Here is a 25440-nt window from a genome sequence, read left to right on the forward strand (position 1 = left end):
CTGGCATTATTGGGTTGTCTGAAATCCTTGATTTACCAGAAAATCAACAATTTTATGAGGAGCAGGACAAAAATATGAGAACACATTTAGGATCTTCTGCAAAATCAGTGACAGAGGTGTGCCTTCTGTTATGCAGGGACTGAAACACCATGGTCCGCGCATTCACAACAGCTCACAAACTCAAACGCTATCACACAGACTTGTGTACACGCCTACAGATGAGTCTTAAAAAGTATTCCACATTGACAGGGTTTACATTCTGTGATATGAATATTTTTAACCGATGTCTATGGTATACAATACTGAATCAACAGAATTCATTACAATGTCATGCTGTAAGTATAAAACAACACAACTTGTTGAAGTTGTTAGTCAGCTGCTAGTAAGTGTTCCATATTTTATCAATTTGTTCCACACTTCGAGTACGACAGGTATATTGTTCTCATAGCTCTCAACCCTCCATCACCAAAATGAGGAACACTCGCCTTCATAATGTGGAACACATACTAATGGCTTACTAACAACTTCAACTAGGAAGGTCATAGGATGGTTAAAATATGCTGGTTTTACTTATAAAGAAGATCCTTTAATGAATTAATATGATTACTTTCAATTTACCATGGATTTCACTTAAAAAAATTCCTAACACTGAATGTGTGACACTCTTTCAATGTGGAACTTTGAGGAATTTCGAGGAACATGAACTTTTTAAGACCCCAAATGAGGTACGTTCCTCGTAATGAGGTACACTTGAGAGGTATGAAATTGTTCTGCATTTTGGAGATTGAAGGTCGATAGCTACCTTTGCACACGCGCAGAAACACACACTGAAGTCTGGATTCAAATGCTCTTCTTCTGAAAAATGCAATTATCTGCGTATGTCTCCTATCGCCTCTGCTTAGGTCACATATTCTCCCGTTTTTCATATGCGGACAGTTGATTCACAACCTTACTTCAGTCTTCACAGTTTGCAAAAGTCATCTCGGTTTAGCCACATCGCCCAGGTAAAGAAAACGAATGGTCTATTGGGGGAAAAAGGACGGATCTCGTTGTTAGAGGCAATGGGTATTTAAAACAGGAGCTACCATGCACAAGGCGAGCAACAGCAGAAGTAAAATAGGTAAACGACAATGTAATGAAAACCACTGCCCGCTGTTCTCGCCTTTCATTTAGAGGCGTTCCTTCGCACAATACGTACGTATCTAGGCAACTGTGTCCAAACAACTCTTTCTCCAGATTACCAGAGAAGTAAGTTGGAAATAGGAAGTGCAAAGAAAAATAATAAACCGAACACGCTGAAATACGGCATTAAGCATGGCTTTACCCTTTCTTCCTGGCAACTCTTTCAATAGAAACGTAAGTATAATTGTAGACAATATAGCTGAATCTGTTTTATTGTTTTCGTTGGAGTTGGGGAAGAAATATTTGCTGGCAAAATCATTTTTCATGTGTATATTTGTGTGACAGGGACTCTGTATTTTTTATTCGTGAAGCTGTAACAGAAAATAGCACATTTTGCACTTGTCACTTAAGGGAGGGGGTATCCAAACAGGCCAGAAACGGCACAGCATCTGGATCGGCTAAGTATAGTGTGAAATAGTGGTATATCTCTTAAATGCTTGGATGCGGGTGCATTGCTACGTTTTCCCCACAGCTTCTCATTTTATCTACCCAGATTTACTGATTTTTAATAAAATCCTGTACTTTGTAGATGGTAATTTGTTGCATCACTCTAAGTTTGTGCCTTGATTCGTTATAGATTCCTTGCCAAATGTGTGTATAGGGCAAAATATTCGTGGATCTAGTAGTGTTATATACAGTCAGCAAATGTTCCGCTTTCTGACTTTTTGCCATGTTTTTTGGGTGACTGACTAAAATGTAATACTGGCCAGACAAGTAAGTAAACTACATTGGTCCTCCACAACGTAAAATACCTTACACCACGTTAACTGCGTAATTACACATTAATGGCAAGTCTGTGAAGGATGGATAGAGTGTGACAGCGACTGCACTTTATCATGTAGCATGCACCAATTGCCTAGTGTTTTCCCTAGTTTCTATGTTTGCAGGACAGCCCTAAGTTTCACATTTAAACACCTGCATAGCTCTCAACCAATGGTACTAGGCTATCTGCTCGAGGGCATTTATAAGCCTAGCCAGAGTGTGTCGACTTTCGCCGCCCCATTGATTAATTAACTAAACCTCTGTCAAGCAGAGCCAATAAAGTGATCCCAGGGGTGTATTTTCTGTTACCCATCCACTCATCGAGGTTTCTCTTGAAGAGTGTTAGTGAGGGGCTCTGTCTGATGTAATTTGGAATTTTGTTCCAAAGCATGGGGAGTCTCTGTGACAGGAATCTATCTCTTCAGCATGTTCTATTTATTGTTGTGGCGAGGTTTAGCTCACTGGAGCGTGTGGCTCACAGTGACTTGGATTTCTTTAGGTGGAACATGTCCATCAATTTTGAGTTGGACATGGCTTTGTAAGTCAGGCAGAGATCACCTCTGAGTAAGCGATATGCCACTGAGTACAGCTGGAGATTTTTTCAGTCGGGCTACATAGGCATATGTTTGCGGCCAGTAATCCTCTTGGTGAGATACTTTTGTGGTCTTTCCAGCTGTTGGAAGTGTCTTATGAGGTACAAACCAAATGGGGCATTGTACTCTATGATGGGTCTAATGAGTGACGAGTAGAGGGGCACTATAACTTCTTTATTTCTAGATGTGAACCCTTTAGTAATTAGATGGGCCACATAGAAGGATTTCCTAACTACTTTGGCAATATGATTGTCAAAGGAGAGATTACTATCTACCTGGGTCCCCAGATCTCTTATTACCTCTTCTGTATTAAGGGGGCTGCCACGTATGTGGTAATTCGTGGGGTGTTTTGTTTTTCCCAAATGGGATGACTATGCATTCTTTGGCATTTAGCTTGAGGCCATGACTTTGACACCAGGTGTCCGTCTCAGTAAGGCCCTTTTGGAGGATGTCCGTGTCAGCCGGAGAGTCAATTATGGCTCCCAGTTTGCAGTCATCGGTGAACTTGGTTAGCCATAGTCCTCCTGTGTTTGCCTGTACTTCTGAGAAGTATATGCCGAACAGTAGGGGTCCCAGGACCGAGCCTTGCGGGACACCACTTGTGACTGGTTTAGAGTCAGACCTGGAGCCCGCTATTCTTACCATGTGAGTTCTGTCTGTAAGCCAGTTGGCAACACATCTCATGATATAGGGGTTTATGTTCAGGCTGGTGAGTTTTTCTGTAATACCCGAGTGAGGAATGGTGTCGAAAGCCTTGGCGAGGTCAAGGTAGGCTGTGTGAACCACCTTTCCCTCGTCTATGGCTTTGGTGACTGTCTCGAAGAAGTCAACCAGGTATAGTAGACATGATCTGCCCTTTAACAAAGCCGAACTGGGTCGGGTCAAGTGTTTGGAGGTTCCCAGTGTCTTTGTTAATGAGTTCCATGATGATGCGCTCCATAGCCTTGCAGACCAGGCTAGTCAGGCTTATGGGGTGATAGTTACCAGGGTCAGTTGTGGCCCCTCCTTTGTGGAGAGGAATAACCGTTGCTGTGCGCCATTCTATGGGCACGTAGCCTGTGGAGAGGCTGAGGTTGAACAGTGTGTTTAGGTGGGAGGTTAGTTCGTTCTGTAGTTCGTGCAAGATGCAGCCTGGGACACCATCTGGTCCCATTGACACTGTGTTTTTGGCTTTTGAAAGGGCTGTTTTCACCTGTGCATCTGTGATTTTTGAGACACTACACTTTTCCGGTATTGTTGTGGGCCCTTTTGGAGGTGAGAGGGGGGTGAAGTTTGCACTGAATCTATCTGCCGGATGTTGGCAATATCAGTAGGTTCAGTATATTTTGTGCTATTTTGCACTAGTTCAGTGCATATCTGTGAGTTGTCACTTAGATTCTTAACATAGCTAAAGAAGGCTTTGTGGTTATCTTTTGAAGCCTTGGCTATAGTTCTTTCAGAGTTAGCCTTGGATGATTTCATGACGGACCTTAGTTACTTACTGATACTGATCAGGGATGTCTTTCCTTCTTGGGATTTGCTTTTTTTCCTGAACTAATTTCTTCCTTCTATTGTATAGCCTGTTTATGGCAGGGGTCCACCAAACTGGTTTCCTTCTCTTAGAGGAGTGAGTCTTGGTTTTGCTAGGGAGGGCACAATCCATGTATCCTTGTAGGTTGTCATAGAGTGCATTTGTAAAGGTCTCTGCATCTTGGGCAGCGTTATCCTTTAGCATGGGGGTTGTGAAACTTACCACCTCTGTCTTAAGTAAGGTGAAGTTTGATTTAGAAAAGTTTTTTACTGTGGTTTCCTTAGTTGGGGGTGGTGGTGGGGTATGGACATCCAGAGTGATTAGTTTATGGTCTGATCTAACCAGTGACGGGTTGATGTCCGGTGTGGAACACCTGTCACCTATGTTGGTGATGACCAGGTCCAGTATGTTTTCACTTCTGGTAAGGGAGTTTACCAGCTGATCCAGGGCATTTGAGTTGATGAATTCCAGGAAGCGCTGGGCCTGGGAGTTTGTACTCGAGTAGTTTGCCCAGTGAATGGTAGGATAATAGAAATTGCCCAATATCAAGGTGTTTGGTAGGACCTTCATGTTTTCCACTGTCTCCAGAAAGGTGGAGTGGGGGTCATGGGTCATGGAGGGTGATCTGTAGCAGGCCACAATTTGCATTGCAGATCTGCCCGATGTTAGTTGCACATGGATGATCTCAGAGGTATCATGCTGTGCCACTAACCTGGACGTGTAGGTATCCTTGAAGAATATGGATACACCCTCCTCCTTTTGTGTTTCGGTCCGTGTTCTATGGCCGAAATGTGTGGTATGAGTTGTAGCCCGGTAGTGCTGGGGTGCTCTCTGGAGCCTTGAACCAGGTTTCAATTACTGCACAGTTGTTGATGTTCTCCATACTGAGGAGTGCTTCAAGCATGTGCATTTTGAGATTTAAACTCCTGACATTGAGTAGCATAACCCTCAATTTTTTGTTAATTGTGCTGTTTACGGAGGTGGGTTTGACTTTTGAGCCTTGCCTAAAAAAGGCACTATGGGAGCAGCAAGAGCCTTGGCCAGTATTCGAAAGCCTAGGGGTGACAGGTGCAAGCCATCTCTTGCGAAGCAGAGCGGCTTGTCGAGCATGTTGTCCCAGGCTGATAGACACTGGATCTCCTTTGAATGACACCAGAAGCTTAGCCACTTGTTGAAATTGATCATTTTTTCTTTATACTGAGGTATCATTCTTGGTGAGGGCAGGATGCTACTCATGGTCAGGGTCATACCAGCCTGGGCTACATGATCAGAGAGCTCTTCCATGTCTCTTTTCATGTAGTCCAGGGAGGTACATCTCAGGTCATTCACACCAACATGAACAATGACAGAGTCATATTTGTACTTGTTCTGGAGTGACCTGAGTGCTTGTGTTATGTGGCGGATTCTGGCTCCCGACAGACAGCTAACAGTAACCTTCTGCTTGTCCGGCCTAGTGAGTGGGATGTCAGTGTGCCTGACTATAAAGTCACCTATTACTAGTGTGTTAGGTATGTTATTTCGCCTTAAGGGCTGTGATTGTGCGGCACACTCATTTTGTGTTTTATGTGTTGTCTGGTTTGTGACGGGAGTTGCAGGTTGTTTGGGTGTCTGCTTTGGAAGTCTCTGATGCTTTTGCAGGTATTTATTTAGAGCCTCTGAGTATGATTTTGTGTATTTATGTGTATTTTTTGCCATGGCTGTTTTAGTAGGTCTGTGTGCGGCTGGAGGTGTGGTGCAAGTGTTATCCTTCTCCTCTTGACTGTCTGTTCCAGTCTTGGGTGGAGACAGCTTAGCTTCCAGTTTGGCTGTATAATTGTATCTCTCACATATGTTAGTGTTTTGTGGTAGGAGGAGACGGTTGTCTGTGTACATGAGGCAGTTGTAACATTGCTTCAGGATACCCAGATTCACCAGCTGGACTGGAGAGTACATCTAAAATTGCCCTTTGGTCATGCCTGAATAGTAAGGTGAGCTGCTCAGTTGCTTGTTTGGTGAGGGGTGAATAAAGAGCCTTGCCCTGCTGGGCAATCACTATCAGGGTATATTAGTGTTTGCTATTAGGTCTGAGCAAGTGCTGGGCTGTAAGATACTTTTTGAGTGCTCAGGTTGAGGGTTAGACTAGTTTCAAGGGAAAAACTGAAGAGGAGACTTAGTGGAGCTGGGAATAATTTAACAGTAGCTAACCAGTGCTGCCTGGTGCGCAAAACCGTGCATACACAGTTTTTATAGTAGGGAAATAAAAGAGATAGAAATTAGCCCAAAATAGCCAATAAACTACTAACTTCTGGGTTGGAACCACTCCTCCATGGGCAGATATGTTGCTCAAAGCTCCCGTCTCTCATAGGTGAACAGAGAAACTTCCTTCTATCCAAGTAAGGTATGGGCAACTCAGAAACTAGTATCACAGCCCTGAATTCAGCACTAGCCTGAAAACTGGACTATACTAGCTTAGAAATGTGGGAAACAAGGAATTCTTTTGTTTTTTTGAAACGATAATGCAAAACCAGTAAAAATACACTTAAAACAGCTTTAAACTACTATAAACGATCAGAAAAGGCTATCGCACTTTAGTGTGTAGCCTACAACAGTTAAACAAATTATTTAAACAAACAACAACTTTTTAAAAGTGCAGGTAGTCAAATAAGTACAATATGTAAAAAAAACAAGCTTTTAAATCACAATAAATGCTGGAAAATCTGCGTTTAGGCGGAAAACAGTTAAGTACAGCAAGAAAGTACAGAGAACTGATACTTAATCACTCCAAAGTCTCTCTTCCAAGCTAGAAGGCTTGTATCAGTTTAAGGCTTTCTAGTGCTACCCAGTAGGTTAGTTACAGGAAAGATGGGAAACAAGTGCAGATGTGGTCTTTTAAACCGGAAAGTTGAAAGAGACGGACAAACTGTCCAAATGGTCAATAAACTACAATTTTTGGGCCAAGAACCCCCTCCTCTTGTGGTAGACAGTCTACCTAGTGCTTACCACTCCTACTGATAAGCTAGAAGGCTTTCCTTCAACACAGAAAGGCTTGCGGGGCTCAGAAGCTTACCAACAGTCCTGGATACAGCAACTCCGTATCTGGACTAGGCTAGTTACAGGAAAGGTGGGAAACAAGTGCAAGTGCGGCTTTTAAACCAGAACGTTGAAAGAGATGGAAAAACTGCACAAGCGGACAATAGCTACAATTTCTGGGCCAGGAACCACTCCTCTTGTGGTAGATAGGCTACCTAATGCTTACCACTCCCACTGATAAGCTAGAAGGCTTCTGTCCAACACAGAAAGGCTTGGGGGTCTCAGAAGCTTGCAAAGAGTCCTGGAAACAGCAAATCTGTACCTGGACTAGACTAGTTATAGGAAAGGCGGGGAACAAGTACAAACACAGGCTTTTAAGCCATCAAGTTGAAAGAGATGGAAAACTGCCCAAACAGCCAAATAGACTACAATGTCTGGGCCAAAACTCACTCTTCCAGTGGAGGATAGGCTACCTAGTGCTTACCACTCCCACTGATAAGCTAGAAAGCTTCACTCCAACACATAAAGGCTTGGGGGGCTCAGAAGCTTACTAACAATTCTGGATACAGCAAATCTTTAACTGGACTAGGCTAGTTATAGGAAAGGTGGGAAACAGGCACAAGTGCAGCTTTCAAACCAGAAAGTTGAAAGAGATGGAAAAAAATTGCTCAAACAGCCAATAGTTGCAATTTCTGGGCCAGGGACTACTCCTCTTGTGGTAGATAGGCTACCTGATGCTTATCACTCCCACTGATAAGCTAGAAGGCTTCCCTCCAACACGGTAAGGCTTGGGGGGCTCAGAAACTAACAAAGAGTCCTGCATACAGCAAATCTGTACCTGGACTAGACTAGTAACAGGAAAGGCAGGAAACAAGCGCAAACACAGGCTTTTAAATCAGAATGTTGAAAGAAATGGAAAAGCTTCCCAAACTGCCAATAAACTATAATTTTTGGGCCAGAAACCACTCCTCCTATGGTAGATAGGTTACCTAGTGCTTACCACTCCCAGTGATAAGCTAGAAAGCTTCTCTCCAACACAGAAGGGCTTGGGGGTCAGAAGCTTACCAACAGTCCTGGATACAGCAAATCTGTACCTGGACTACACTAGTTATAGGAAAGGCGGGGACCAAACGCAAAATGGGCTTTTAACCAGAAAGTAGAAAGAGATGGAAAAACTGCCCAAACGGCCAATGAACTACAATTCCAGGGCCAAAACCCACTTTTCCAGTGGTAGATAGGCTACCTAGTGCTTACCACTCCCACTGATGAGCTAGAAGGCTTCCCTCTAACACAGAAAGGCCTGGGGGGCTCAGAAGCTTACCAACAGTCCTGGATACAGCAAGTCTGTATCTGGACTTGACTAGTTACAGGAAAGGCAGGAAACAAGCTTAGAATTTATTTATTTATATTTTGTTACAGAAAAGCAGCTAAAACAGCAGTAAATACAATTCAAATTGCAGTGCAGGCCAGCACACCCGAGTGTGTAGCAACACTACAGCAAATACAGTTCAAATAAATGCAGTTAAATTAACAAATGACTAAAAAGCAAGTGCAGAAGGCAGTAAATTAGAAGGCTACTAACAAGCAGTAATAAGTGCAGAGTAAGAGCGACTGAACAGATAATAGCACGTAGAAGAGCAACTAAGACAGTTACAGTAAGAGCAACTGAATAAAATACATATATATATATATATATATATATATATATGATTGTATATATATATATATATATATGTATAAATGTATATATATATATATATATATATATATATATATATATATATGTATGTATATATATATATATATATATATATATATATATATTATTTATTTATTTTTTGAGGGAGGGAACAGAACAGGATTAAGAGGCTACAGGGGTTGTCCTTCCTAAATGCTGTCTTTGTACATAGTAGGAATGCCTGAAATCAGAATATGATCTCACTGCACTCAGTTGAGTGAGCAAATGAGATGTGCCCAAAAGGAGTATCCAAATGCAAATCTACAAGAGGGGCGGGCAATTTCAAAGCCACCAACATTAACACCAAAACAAGAACAGGGAGAGTGGGTGGGAAACTAACTGTAGAGAGACAGCCACAACTTCAGTTGAGTTAATATTCAGTGAAAAACACAAATAAATAAATTAAATACAGTACTATATGAAAAAGAGCAGATAAAAGTGTACTTAAATTCACTTGTACGTCCAGTTGATTTCAGGTAGATGTTAGCCGGCCAAAGCTCTGATATTAAGCAGAAATAACTCAAAATGTACCACTTATATGAGGCAGGACAGAATGTCAGTGATGAGGTGAAACTACCCCCCACTGCTATCAATGGCTACACAGAAATTCAAACAAGTACTCTGTAGAGAGACAGCCACAACTTCAGCTTGAGTTAATATTCAATGAAAAACACAAATAAATAAATTAAATGCAGTGCTATATGAAAAAGAGCAGATAAAAGTGTACTTAAATTCACTTATACATCCAGTTGATTTCAGGTAGATGTTAGCTGGCCAAAGCTCTGATATTAAGCAGAGATAACAAAACTGAACTAAGCAAAATGGAAGCCTGATATAACAGAATTGCCCGCTTTGCTGCAAATTGCTCATATAGAACTCATCACTGTACTGCTTTGAGACAGCTCCACTGGCTTGAACTGCCCAGCCTCCAAACCTACCATCAGCCCTGCCTCTGTCATTCTATCTATTACCTCCCCAATAAGTGTCCTGCCCTCAAAAACCTAGTACAACATCACTCAGCCAAAAGGCCTCTTAGATCATCAAGCAAACTACTACTAGAAGTCACCAACAACTGCAATAGCTTTGGAGATGCACTATATAGTAGTTCAGAGGCTAAAAAATGGAACTCTGTCCCTACTAGCATTCAAAACACATCATCCAAAGCCTCCTTTAAAGACCTCATCAGGCAACATCTCAAGCAAAGTTGGCAGTGACATGATTGCTCCCCAGGCTAGTGAAAGCGGATAACATATACATACTAAATCTAGAGCACTTGATAATAGTTTTCAGTCTTACTCACAAACACTGGCTAATCAACAATGTATGTACTGCACCTGTGTACTATGTATGTATTCTTCCTATGTTCCAAATTTCAGCTGTACACCACAAATCTATTAATTACCTTTATTTTTAAAATTAATATTTTTTTGTTTGTTCTTTCCACTGCAACTGTTTATGTGCCACATACCACTGTAAAAACATGTCTCTTGTAATTTGTGTGTATACTGATCGTGTCTAAATAACTAAATGTGTCTGTATTTTTTCTTTGTGGAGCTTTTCTCCCTGGGCCTCTGCTGAAAAAGGGCCTTTTCAGCTCAGTCAGACACCCCCGGTTAACAACTGTAAAATAAAATAAATAAAATAAATAACTCGAAATGTACCACTTATATAAGGCAGGACAGAATGTCGGTGATGAGGTGAAACTACCCACCACTATCAATGGCTACCCAGAAATTCTAACAAGTACTCTGTAGAGAGACAGCCACAATTTCAGTTGAGTTAATATTCAGTGAAAAACACAAATAAATTAAATACAGTACTATATGAAAAAGAGCAGATAAAAGTGTACTTAGATTCACTTATACGTCCAGTTGATTTCAGGTAGATGTTAGCCGGCCAAAGCTCTGATATTAAGCAGAGATAACTCAAAATGTGCCACTTATATAAGGCAGGACAGAATGTCAGTGATGGGGTGAAACTTCCCCCCACTGCTATCAGTGGCTACACAGAAATTCTAACAAGTACTCTGTAGAGAGACAGCCACAACGTCAGTTGAGTTAATATTCGGTGAAAAACACAAATAAATAAATTAAATACAGTACTATATGAAAAAGAGCAGATAAAAGTGTACTTAAATTCACTTATACGTCCAGTTGATTTCAGGTAGATGTTAGCTGGCCAAAGCCAAATGAATACATATTTTCTGAAGTAAAGAAGTCTATAACTGTAATTATTCATATTATTAATGTAATTCACCAACTTTTCTCCAAAAGTCACCAGTTTTAGGAGGGATTGAGGGAGAGAGCAAAATTTGTAGTTAAAATCAGGGACGTCCCTGGAAATCAGGGATAGTTGAGATGTATGAACACCTGTATCCTAAAAATAAAATCGAGATATTTTAGAAGAAAAATATTTTTTGAACATCCCTTAAATATATCAGATAACTATTGATACTGTATGTGACACCTCTTATTGGGATGTCAAATATTAGTAAATAATTAGAATTCAATAATTATGAGTCTTTATTTTGGCATGTCTCTCAAGTGTATTTCATTACAAATAACATTCTGCATTTTGGGTGTTAAAAAGTTAATTTTCCCCAGTGTTCTACACTGGGTTATTGTGCAGTGTAATACCCCCCAACAAAGTTCGGCAATAATGAAGAAAACTGGACCGTCTATAAGTACAAATCCAGAAAAACGAGTGACATGGATACACAAAGTCCAGTGTTCTCCATTATCAGTTGAACTGTTACTGCCACTAAATATGATAAAAGTAAAAAGCCTTTCATTATTGCTGAGCATATCTCTCTGCTGTCCGTGACATTAATTAGAAAAAATTCTTAACACTGAATGCGTAACATGACCTTCAAATGTTGAACAGTGAGGAACATGGACTTTTTAAGACTCAAAATGTGGAACATTCCTCATAGTAAGGTCACTTGAGAGGTAATAGTAACAATAATGGGTTTTCTACCCATTACTTTTAGCTTTGCAGTTGAGAGCTGTGGCTGAGATGATATGCAGCAGTTTCAAGTGTTACGCAACTGGACTAATGTTCTGGGATCTAGGCAAAAACACTGATGTGGTGCAGTATTCTCCATTATTTCCCAAACTTCATGCAGGTTTGAGCATTCCTACGGTAACTGACAGGTGATGAGGGCATGCCGTCATTGACAGACAGACCACCAGTGAATGCCATGTGTTCATTATGAGTCGTATATACATTACATATAATATGTTAATTCGTCAAGTGGTACGAATTATTGTGCCATGTAAACATGTTTGTATTTCTTTTTTATAATCTAGACTACACTATTATAATGAAGACTAAACTACATTTAAAGTATATAGAAAACTCTGCACTTTGGCTGAGTTCATTTGGATTATTTAAATGACTTCTGTTGAGTCTGAACTTTTAGAAAATTGTTTTTAATCTCTAATGTGTATCCATATACTCATGCCTACTCTAAAAGGGCTAAGAAAGTTCTGATAAGTTTATTACTTTTACACAATATACAGACTGCTTTTGGGGATGCCTTTTCACCTTTTAATCTTGAATATGTGTAAAGGGGTATGATCTGAAGGAAAACATTTTATTTTACATTTTTAATAGGTGGCACTCCAGCTCCATTTGTTTGCTTCCCTTTCTAATAAATGTTTAATATTACATTTTTTAAGTTAATGGCACTACAACTTCATTAATTTATAATTTATATTACTATTTAAAAAAAAAACTCTCAATTCCAGGATTTGATGAAACCTCTACCATGTGGTTTAACAGCTATCTTTCTAACAGATCACAGACCGTAAAATGTCACTAAGACGTCTCCGCTTTCCAGCCAGTTTCCCAGGTCTCCTTAGGGGTCCATTCTAGGTCCCATTTTTTGAACATCTTCATTAATAACCGCACAGATGCCTCCAAATAATCTACAATAATTAAGTACGCTGACAACTCCACCCTCATATGTACCACCCAAAACCTTAACGACCTGCAACAAATCACTTAAGAATCCTCATCCATTGAAACCTGACTAACAGTCTTACAACTTTTTCTTAACCCCCAAAAAAGCAAATGTATTTTCTTCACCTCAAGGCACCTTTCAGCCCAGGAAACCCTCCTTCGATATTCTCTCAGCAAATAATAGTAAAATTGAAACTGTCCCACATACTAAGCTGTTTGACATCTGCATTGACAATAGCTTAAAATTTGACTACCATAGCCAACATACAGTAAAGAAAACTCACCAGAGATTGGGTTTCCTAATTAAAGTAAAAAATGTCCTCACTGACCAAACCAGAAAACACTTAGGCTCTACCTCTACTCGGCCCCTATTTTCACCAACCCACAAGTTTCTTTTTTAGCTTACAAACTTCAAACATCATAATGTAGCAAAGTTTACAGTAAATCACCCAAAAAAATCCCACTACTGCCTAGCACTCAGAGAACTAAACTGGCTCAAACTACCCCACTTGCTATCCTACTTCCAGCTTGTGACTATTCACCTATAAATCTAAAAATTGTCTGTCTCTGCCAGCTATACTCCAGCTACAGAAACCAAACAGACCTCTTCTCTCAATCCAAATGCTGCTCCTCCACGACACTAAATCCAACAACACAGCTGGTGGCAGTCTGTCCTCAAACTGTGTCAACACAGCATGGGACACCATATCTGTCGTCTAAAAATAGAACAACATCTTAAACATTTTAAACAGAAGCTAAAGTCACACCTGTAGAATCTCAGGCTGTGCCCTGCACTAACATTAGATAAGCCCCCGTAGACTAAGCCATAATTCCACACACCTTCCAAGCCTTCAATTACTTCCCTCTCATCTCTTTCTCACAACCCTTCTTCTCTATACTCTTACCCATTCACCATGATGACTACTATCCCCCCACTTACCAACTCACTTCATCTTTCCTCCATTCACCTATAGAATCTTATCTTCCCTTCCATCTCCTCTTCCTTCACACTTCCAGTCCTCATAATCATTCTCCTTCTTCAACCAGTCTTGAGTCTACTACACAAGCTAAAAAAAATGCATAAAGATGCTGCTTTTATGCAACTTTATTTCTATTTTATGTCTTTATTATGAAACTGTTTACTGAAGCATGCTATGCTACTGGCCCAGTGAAATTTATTTCTGTACATTGAATTATGATCATCATCTTCCTTTGCTCAAAACAATAATTTGCATCTGTGCCTTATTGTACTTAACTGTAGTGACTCCATTACTATGCAGACTTTTCAAAATAGTATTGAATGGCTTTTCTATACAATGCAAAAACTTTTTCAAAATGTCCTTATTCAGTATACTATCTATAGACTTATAAAATGTTGTTTTTCTACACTGTATATAAATCTTTAATATGTGTCATTTGAAACTTTTCTCCCAGGGCCTCCAATAAAATTGGGACTCTGTTCCCAGTCAGACTTTCCCAGTCAACAAATGCAATGAAAAAATAAAAATAAATATTTTACTGACAGATGTTGTAGGAACTGACATTAATTGACATTGCTGGCACTCATGTGGGCATGGTTAACTGCACTGTGGGTGGGGTTTGCTACTGCACATCATGGGGGGGGGTTACACTATACAATAACCCCACATTGAAAAGGTCTACCACACATTCAGTATTAGGAATGTTTTTAACATCTATCCATAGTAAATAGAACTGAATCACATTGATTCATCAAAAGTTTTTTTAATAAGTAAAAAGTATCACATTTTAGCCATCCTGTGAAATTCCTATTTAAAACTTTTAGTAAGTGTTCCAGATTTTGCCCATTTGTTCCACATTATGAGGGGTAGTGTTCCTCATTTTGGTGATGGACGGTTGAGAACTGTGTATTTTGGTGACAAAGTAAGCGTAAGTATTTTTGCATTGATAGAGGGTGTGGTTTGTCCTCCAAAATCTCATGCTTCAATAAGAAATGCCCTACTCTGGGCAAATGAAAAACTGATGACCCTACTTCAGTAACGTGAGTGTACTTGCAATGGTTAGTTTGCTGTCTTGCTTTAAATTATGCAGTAATAGGGGGTCTGTGCTTCCTATTGATCTAATAAGCTAAGCCAAACCCAGAAATGATCAAATAGAAATTATTTTTTTGTCTTAACAGTGTTATAGTTTATTTACTGTAAATTGTATTTTTTGTAATACCAGTTTTTAAGAGGATGGGCTGGCATCCCCTTAACCCCCTAAGAACTTGAATGGGATTAAGAGGGCCCCACTGTTTCACCTCATAAATGGCATTACTGAAAGTACAGCATGCAGATTTTGTTAATAAGAGACATGTTTACATTAGGGGAAAAATCTGGTTCCTATGCATATATCCAATCTACTATGCACAGTATACATGGTCCATAGCTCTTAACACTCACCTTTGTAAAGACAAGTACATTGATGTTGAATGCCATGTAACACTGGACCTAGTACTCACCAACACGGGAAAGCTCCCCCACCCCCGGTGTTATGTCCTCATTGGTGAAATCGGACCATAGAGTTGTCTCTGTCAAAATAAAAATCAACCAGGAAAACCTAACTAAACACATGACAGTTAGGAACTATTCTAAAGCAAATTACATCCTATTTTGTGACAGTTTGTCAAAATTCATGGTTGCCCCAAACCTTGAGAATACAGCTATCAGTACAAAATTATTTACAGAAACCTTTACAAACATGTCAATGGCTGCACTGATGCTGCCATACCTGCCAGATGTAAGCCAAGATGTAACACAAAAAAACAAACCATATTGGTGGTATCCTTACCTTAACAGGCTATATAACAAAAGAAAAAAGTCATGACCAATATCAGAAAGAGCAACTCTTATAGAGACAAGAGGTCTCTGCATACCTTTCAGCTATGCAGATTTTTTGCAGAATGTCCAGATTTTTGGCTCATATTTTTGGTCTTTTCCTCATAAAATTTGTAGTTTTCTGGCAAATCACTGGGGTGATCTGAAGACTGAAGTCATTAAGTAATTACATTTAAGTTTCTGACTTCAAATCCTTCAGAAAATGTACGTTAAAATAAACCCTATTACGTTAGCAACTTTCTAAGTTTATAAGAGCAATATTTAAAATATGTCCCTATTTTTGGGCCTTTGTCCCCCATTTTGTCGGGTTTTGTCCAGACTTCTTGCACTGAGTGAGAGGTATGGCTCTCTGATTTAACTAACAAGAAACTAAGAGGTCTATTAAAGTCCAACAAGGCCAGTTGTGAGGTCAGGATAGCCTCTCGGCCTAAGGAAAATCTTAAGGCCTTCTTCAGCTATGCCAGGAAACTTAAAGGTAATACTCAACAGTGTGCAGAACTGGTGGTAAATGGCACAACCTTCACCGACCAGAATGACATAGCAAATCTACTGGCAGATAAATGTAGCTCTAACTTCACCCCCACTCCCATCTCACTACCCTCTGGGAAATCTTTTCTAGCATATCCCCCCATCTATCAAATAGATCAGGTCCTGGAGGTGCTTCCTGAGGCCAAAACAGTGCTTCATTGGGCCCCGATATTATCCTCTGTTGCCTCCTAAATAGCCTAAAACATGACATAGCAGAATCACTTGAGGCACTCTTCAGCTACAGCCTCAAAACAGGTTACATGCCAGGTGAATGGAGGACCACAATGGTCATCTCTCTTCATACGAGTGGACCATCAACTGAACTCAGGAACTACAGACCTAGCAGTCTGACAAGTTTAATATGTAAAGCCATAGAATGAATTATCATGTAAATGACTGGCAACCTACAGACACTGGACTCTTTTCAGTTTGGCTTTGTTAAGGGAAGGTCTTGCCAACTTAACCTGGTAGACTTCTTTGACAGGGTCTCCATGGCTATGGATGAGGGGAAAAGAATGCATACTGCCTACCTTGACCTAGCCAAGGCATTTAATACAATACCCTACTCGGGTATTTTGACAAGCTCTCAGAACTAGGTATAAATCCCTGTATAACTCACTGGATTGCCAGCTGGCTCATCTAGATAGGATCCAAGAAATCAGGATTGGTGAGACCGCTTCCATCAAGAGAATGGTCACCAGCAGAGCTCCCCAGGGTTCTGTGTTGGGCCCACTCCTGTTTGGCATCTACTTCTCGGAAGTCAAGGCTAATGTTAAGGGCCTCTGGCTCACCAAATTCTCAAATAACTGTAAATTGGGAGCTATCATAGATTCCTCCCATGGCACCAGCATCCTACAAGAGGGTCTAACTCAAACAAATGAATGACTGGTGTGAAAGCCACAGTTTAAAACTCAGTGCAAAGAAATGCATTATAGTGCCCTTTGGGAAATAGTCCATCCAAACTAATGGCTTAATTGATAAAACACTCCTAAGCGTTGACCCGATAGTTAGGGATTTGGGAACACATGTAGATAGTAATCTGGTATTCAAGTGACACGTAGCCAAGATAGTAAGAAAATCATTCTATGTCACCCAGCTTATAAGCAAGGGCATGGCATCCAGTTCCAAGGAAGTAATAATACCACTCTACTCAGTCCTTATTAGGGCCATCATTGAGTACAGTGCCCCCTTTGGCATGTACCTAACCAGGAAGTCACAACAACTGGTATAACCAACCAAAATTCCACGAATAGCTGACACAGTCCCCCTGACTCGAGATAGAGAGAACCAAAAGATTCTTCTTTGAAACACAAGTTTATTCAAGTACAACGCCAGTACAAAGTAGCAATGGATCAGGTTAAGCGCTTTCATCTGGTGTAATCAGATTTCATCAGAACCCTTAAACACATTAACTGCAATGCTTATAAAGTATATTTGGCGCCAAGTTGTTGCAATAATCACATCTAATTACCCTGATTAAACAATAAAGAACTTTTTAAAAAACTTTTTAAAAAGAAAAACTTTTTGTAAATGTATGTAAAAAACATTAGACATCTAATGCTTAATATTTAAATATTACTGTCAAAAATGATACCTTCCTTTGTTGCATATAGATTGTGAATATTAATTTATACAAAAAAAGTACCCTATACTGTTTCATAAAATACATAAACACAATTTTCACCAACAAACTATGAATATATATATGTATATATAGTGCAAGTAATACATAAAATATAATGTATAGTTCAAGAAGAACATATAGTGTAATAAATATAAATAATGTAAATAATGCATAACTGTTTGTCAACTAAACACTTAATTTGTACTCAATAACAAAAACTAGATAAGAATTACATAAAATACTATGATGCGCAAACTACAAACTAGTAGATTGCTTTAAATTCTGATACAATTCTAAAGCATTATCTAATAGGCTGCTCATAGTACAACCTACTGCAAAGCTAAAAAGGCTTTAAACTGATGTGGTCATTAATACCCGGGGGTGTAGTTGCATCCAAACATATTTGCCATTTACTTTCAACCCATGCAAGATATGTTTTCCAATTGCCACCTCTATCCCCCAGTCCAACCTGATCAATAATAGCAAACATAAAAGTGTGATCTTGACCAAATTCTATAATATGTCTGCTCAACGCGTTCTTAGGGTCCCCTCTCTTAATTCTGTATAGATGTACGTATATTCGGGTCTTGAACTTCCTCTCGGTTTTTCCTATATAGAAAGCGGGGCATCTAGTACAAGTAGCAATGTAGACAATACGTTGGGAGTTACAATTCCCTTTCCTACTGCTTAACAGGGATCTAGTAATATTTTTAATCTTAATTCTAGAGTTGGTATTGATGTTCTTACATTGGTTGCACATACCACAACGAGATGTGCCTATCTTTCCTTTAGTATCTACTTCCTTTTTACCTTGTTCTAATATTCTCTTTAAATTACTACCTGTTTTATATACAGTGTTTAAATGTGTTCCTACTATATGTCCTATAGATATAGATGTGGAAATCAAATCCCAATATTTCTTCAATATTTCTATCACAACATTAGTGTATGGGTTGAACCTCAATACACACACTTTCTTGTCATTTTCTAAATTATTATTAGTATTACAAACTATAATTTTCCCCAACAATGGGACATATTTGTGCCCCCATTGAGACTTAACATAAGTTGTCACATTTTCTAACATAGCTTTAGGGTACCCTCTGTCTAGAAATAAGTTGAATATTGTTTCTAACCCACTTATCATACACTCTCTTGTAGATGACATCCTACTCGAATGCTTTGGCCCTTCACCACATTGCGGAAGATGTGAGGAGGGTGACAACTACTAAAATGTATGCAGTCATTTGAGAACGTGGGCTTTCTATAAATTTGAGAGGCAAATCCCATCCCTGTGTTGCTGATCAAAGTATCCAAATATGCTATTTCAAATTTGTCGTATTGAAAAGTAAATCTTAAAAAATCAGTAGTTTGGTTAAGATATTCTATAAAAGGTGGTATTTTATTAATTGGACCTGTCCAAATGATAAATAAATCGTCCAAAAACCTTGTATACAACTTAATGTATTTGAAATATTCACTTGGAAATATAAATTTGTTCTCCCACTCTAGCATGACTAAATTTGCAAAAATGGGGGCACAAGAAGCCCCCATTGCAACCCCTCGAATTTGACAAAAATATTCACCTGAGTGGTAAATGTAATTATGGTCAAGAACAAGACCCATCATATCCATAATTAAGTTAATTCTATCCCAGCTAAGCCCAGAGTACTTAGTTAGGCTGTTGTAGAAATATTCCAAGCCAGTGGTCGCTGGTATACTAGAAAATAAGTCCTGTACATCTACAGTAATGAAGGTTATGTTCTCATCCCATACTACCATGGTAAGCTTACCCAAAAAATCCCATGAATCCTTAACAATGTGACTTACTTTTGAATATATAGGTTTAGTCCAGTGGTCAATAGTAACCCCTACTTTAAAGGTTTTCGATTTGGATCCTGAAATAATGGGCCTGAACGGGGGATTTTCCAAATTTTTATGGATTTTTGGTATTCCTATAATGTGTGCCAATATAGGGTAATCAGTTCTAAGGTATTCATATAGTTCACTGGTGATTCTGTTATCTAATAGGTATTCTTCAAGTGCTAAATCGATACGTCTATGTCCAATATTAATTTGGTTTAGAGACACCTCTTCATAATTACCTGGTTCATATAGAATATTGTGGATGTCCCTTAGGTATAGTTTTCGATCGTATATCACTATACCTCCCCCTTTGTCAGGCTTCATTATTCTGATCTCGTCATTAAGTATGAGATCTTCCATACATTTTCTTTCTCCTTTATCTAAATTGTCGTTAAAATTTGTAATTCCTAAAGTGTACTGTATATAAAACAGGTAGTAATTTAAAGAGAATATTAGAACAAGGTAAAAAGGAAGTAGATACTAAAGGAAAGATAGGCACATCTCGTTGTGGTATGTGCAACCAATGTAAGAACATCAATACCAACTCTAGAATTAAGATTAAAAATATTACTAGATCCCTGTTAAGCAGTAGGAAAGGGAATTGTAACTCCCAACGTATAGTCTACATTGCTACTTGTACTAGATGCCCCGCTTTCTATATAGGAAAAACCGAGAGGAAGTTCAAGACCCGAATATACGAACATCTATACAGAATTAAGAGAGGGGACCCTAAGAACGCGTTGAGCAGACATATTATAGAATTTGGTCAAGATCACACTTTTATGTTTGCTATTATTGATCAGGTTGGACTGGGGGATAGAGGTGGCAATTGGAAAACATATCTTGCATGGGTTGAAAGTAAATGGCAAATATGTTTGGATGCAACTACACCCCCGGGTATTAATGACCACATCAGTTTAAAGCCTTTTTTAGCTTTGCAGTAGGTTGTACTATGAGCAGCCTATTAGATACGTTTAGAATTGTATCAGAATTTAAAGCAATCTACTAGTTTGTAGTTTGCGCATCATAGTATTTTATGTAATTCTTATCTAGTTTTTGTTATTGAGTACAAATTAAGTGTTTAGTTGACAAACAGTTATGCATTATTTACATTATTTATATTTATTACACTATATGTTCTTCTTGAACTATACATTATATTTTATGTATTACTTGCACTATATATACATATATATATTCATAGTTTGTTGGTGAAAATTGTGTTTATGTATTTTATGAAACAGTATAGGGTACTTTTTTTGTATAAATTAATATTCACAATCTATATGCAACAAAGGAAGGTATCATTTTTGACAGTAATATTTAAATATTAAGCATTAGATGTCTAATGTTTTTTACATACATTTACAAAAAGTTTTTCTTTTTAAAAAGTTTTTTAAAAAGTTCTTTATTGTTTAATCAGGGTAATTAGATGTGATTATTGCAACAACTTGGCGCCAAATATACTTTATAAGCATTGCAGTTAATGTGTTTAAGGGTTCTGATGAAATCTGGTTACACCAGATGAAAGCGCTTAATCTGATCCATTGCTACTTTGTACTGGCGTTGTACTTGAATAAACTTGTGTTTCAAAGAAGAATCTTTTGGTTCTCTCTATCTCGAGTCAGGGGGACTGTATCAGCTATTCATGTACCTAACCAGGCACTTGCAACAGCTGGAACACCCGCAAAGGTTCCTCACTAGGAGAATCCAGGGTATGAATACCCTGTCCTACACAAATTGCCTTAAGGTCCTAAACTTGTACTCAGTCTCCTACAAGTTATTGAGTGGCGATCTATGTCTAGCATATAAGGCATCCTGCGATCTAGCTCTGATGGATATCTTGCACATCTGCAAGACAAACAGCACCAGAAACACTAGATCAAAACACTTGAACTTTGCCTGCAACATAAACAGAATATGCTGGAGAGAAAATATGTGTCTCAAAGGCTCCCTGTGCTGTGGAATAAGCTCCCAATCTACGTGAAGCAGAGTTCATCCCTGACCCTGTTCAAAAAAAAAGCTTGATCATTTGATGGGAGATCACAAATTCACCCCTGGTCTGGCATGCATGTCTCTGATAGACAGAGGTCAACAGTAAGTAAATTAATCCCCAACTAACATACATCCCCATAACCCTTAGCTACCTGTTTACTAACATATCCCACCATATAGGCATCTGAAGAACTCTACCACAAAACTGGGTTGAATTGCAAGGCTGAGCTTTTGATGTTCACCTAGAGTAACCCTATGAACCCATAATATTTTAATTGCTTTGCTCAGAGCTGCCTAATATCATCCTTCAGTTATGGTAAAGGTGTCAGTCAGTATGGGCAGTAGAAATCCACATATTTTCATAATAGTTTATTGTACAAGGCAATGTGTCATTATTGTGGCATCTGCATAGCATGTGATTATGTTGCTTTCTATTATGTTTTGTAAGGGGTTCTAGAAAACACCTTGACTTTCCCCAGTCAGTACTCTTTTTGGTGATTAAGAATGCTGGATCAAATGTGCACCACAATACAAATAGTAGCATATAATTTAATTTAATTTTATGGGTGTAGGAAGGTATATATATTTTTATTCTGTATGTAAGTATGCTATGATGTGAGGCATAAGTAACTTTGCCCCCACCTAAGCCACAGTGTATTTCTGTTACTATAATGCAGGATGGTACAGTTTATGGTACAGTTTACCAATAATGGTCACAATTTACTTTCTGCAGACTGTATTTTCGTAATACTGTTTGTTGGGGAAGTGTGTTGCCCCCCTCACCCTCCACACTGTCTTATACAGTAATTTAACAATGGGATGTTAGCCTCTCATACTAGTAGTATAATCAGATGGTAATACACTGTTAAAGCATGTTTATGCTTAAATATTATTAAAAGCCCCTTAGACATCTTTGCTCTGCATTCACAATATGATGTACTCTGTACAGATTTGCAATATAATGGACAAATTTTCCTTTCTGGCACGTTTAGTTTCTATACTTCCACTTGTAAAGTGAGGCTAATACCCTCTTAAACCCTCTGTGGATTAATTTATTATGTAAAGATACAACAGAAATTAAGGGAGCACCAGATTCCCTTACAAACAACATCACAGAAACCAATGTTTGGAGAAAGGGAACTGTGACCATTTTATTAAACAAAACTGTATGTTTCTGTTTGCCGCCTACATAAACATCTGGGTTACACTATGAAACTCAGTCATCAGATGCTGAGGAACTGCATTGCAAACTACAAAGGGCTAAAACTCAAACTGTAAAAACTTTTTGTAGGGGGAACAACTCCATGCACCCCCTTAACTTATGTATACTAGCTCCATGATTGCACGGTTGTGAAGAAGGGTGAAATCTCCTCAAAGCAATGGAATTACTGCTTGCTGATCTACACTTTGAAACCACACTGGTTTGGACAGAAAACACTCACTGGCATCTTGCACCTTGGTATCCTGTGAGTTGGGGAGTTAACGCTCAAGGAATTTGAACTTGGTGACCTGTAAAGCAGCCAAACAATTGCTGTACTTATGCATGTTAAATGCTTCACATTATTTTTATTTTCACGGGTGTTAATCTGTCATCATATTCATTTTGTCATATAATGCTTGCTTGATAGCCTTTTCTGATCATTTGTAGTCATTTAAAGCTGTTTTAAGTTTATTTTTTTACTGTTTTTGCCTTATCTTTTCAAAAAAAAATCCTTGTTTCCCACCTTTCTAAGCTAGTATAGTCCAGTTTTCAGGCTAGTGCTAAATTCAGGGCTGTGTTACACGTTTCTGAGTTGCCCATACCTTACTTGGATAGAAGGACGTTTCTCTGTTCACCTGTGAGAGAGGGGAGATTTGAGCAGCCTATCTGTCTCTGGAGGAGTGGTTCCAGCCCAGAAGTTAGTAGTTTATTGGCCATTTTGGGCTAATTTCTGTCTCTTTCATTTCCCTGCTATACAAACCGCGTTAGCTAGGGTTAAATTATTCCTGGCTCCACTAAGTTTCCTCTTCAGTTTTTCCCTTGAAACTAGTCCAACTCTCAACCTAAGCATTCAAAAATCATCCTACAGCCCAGCACTTGCTCAAACCTAAGAGCAAGCACTAATATACCCTGACACTTGATTGCCCAGCAGGACAAGGCTCTTTATTCACCCCTCACTAACCAAGCGACTAAGCAGCTCACCCTACTATTCAGGCATGACCAAAGGGCAATTTCAGGTGTGCTCTCCAGTCCAGCTGATGAATCTGGGTATTCTGAGGCAATGTTACAACTGCCTCATGTACACAGACAACCGTCTCCTCCTACCACAAAACACTAACATATGTGAGAGATGCAATTATACAGCCAAACTGGAGGCTAAGCTGTCTCCACCCAAGACTGGAACAGACAGTCAAGGTTAACACTTGCACCACACCTCCAGCCACACATAGACCTACTAAACCAGCACTGGCAAAAAATACACATAAATACACAAAATCATACTCGGAGGCTCTAAATAAAAACCTGCAAAAGCGTCAGAGACCTCCAAAGCAGACACCCAAACAACCTGCACCTCCCGTCACAAACCAGTCAACACATAAAAAACAAAATCAGTGTGCTGCACAATCACAGCCCTCAAGGCGAAATAACATAGCTAACACACTAGTAATAGATGACTCTATTGTCAGACACACTGACGTTCCACACATTATGCTGGACAAGCAGAAGGTTACTGTTAGCTGCCTGTCGGGAGCCAGAATCCGCCACATAACACAAGCACTCAGGTCACTCCAGAACAAGTACAAATATGACTCTGTCATTGTTCATGTTGGTGTGAATGACCTGAAATGTACCTCCCTGGACTACATAAAAAGTTACATGGAAGAGCTCTCTGATCATGTAGCCCAGGCTGGTATGACCCTGTCCCTGAGTAGCATCCTACCCCCACCAAGAATGATACCTCAGTATAAAGAAAAAATGATCAATTTCAACAATTGGCTAAGCTTTTGGTGTCATTCAAAGGGGATACAGTGTCTGTCAGCCTGGGACGACATGCTCGACAAGCCGCATTGCTTCGTAAGAGACGGCTTGCAACTGTCACCCCTAGGCTTTCGAATACCGACCAAGGCACTTGCTGCCCCCATAGTGCCTTTTTTAGGCAAGGCTCAAAAGTCAAACCCATCTCCGTAAACAGCACAATTAACAAAAAACTGAGGGCTATGCTACTCAGCGGCAGGTGTTTAAATCTCAAAATGCACGCGCTCAAAGCACTCCTCAGGATGGAGAATGTCGACATCTGTGCAGTAATTGAAACATGGTTCAAGGCTCCAGAGAGCACTCCAGCACTACCGGGCTACAACTCATACCACACATTTTGGCCACAGACATCGGACTGAAACACAAAAGGAGGGGGTGTATCCATATTCATCAAGGATACCTACACCTCCAGGTTAGTGGTGCAGCACGATACCTCTGAGATCATCTGTGTGCAACTAACATCGGGCAAATCTGCAATGCAAATTTTGGCCTGCTACAGATCATCCTCCATGACCCAGAACCATCACGCCACCTTTCTGGAGACACTGGAAAACATGAAGGTCCTACCGAACACCTTGATATTGGGCGATTTCAATTACCCTACCATTAACTGGGAAAACTACTCAAGTACATACTCCCAGGCCCAGCGCTTCATGGAATTCATCATCTCAAATTCCCTGGATCAGCTAGTAAACTCCCCTACCTGACGTGAAAACATATTGGACCTGGTCATCACCAACATGGGCGGTAGGTGTTCCACACCGGAGGTCATCCCATCTCACTGGTTAGATCAGACCAT

The 25440-nt window shown here is 39.5% G+C and overlaps 1 protein-coding gene across 1 annotated transcript in view; it reads left to right on the forward strand.

Annotated features, from left to right (window-relative positions):
• Positions 1–814: 814 nt before the first annotated feature.
• Positions 815–25440, forward strand: part of EFHC2 (EF-hand domain containing 2) — a 1536365-nt gene continuing 1511739 nt past the window's right edge. Inside the window, exon 1 of the mRNA XM_044072376.1 lies at positions 815–1356. Within this exon, the coding sequence (XP_043928311.1) occupies positions 1315–1356 (42 nt within the window). The 5' untranslated portion in view covers positions 815–1314. The remainder of the gene's footprint in view (positions 1357–25440) is intronic.

The sequence above is a fragment of the Protopterus annectens genome, chromosome 5.part0 (genome assembly GCF_019279795.1).
Source record: "Protopterus annectens isolate FY-2018-M chromosome 5.part0, PAN1.0, whole genome shotgun sequence".
Classification (NCBI taxonomy): Eukaryota; Metazoa; Chordata; order Ceratodontiformes; family Protopteridae; genus Protopterus; species Protopterus annectens.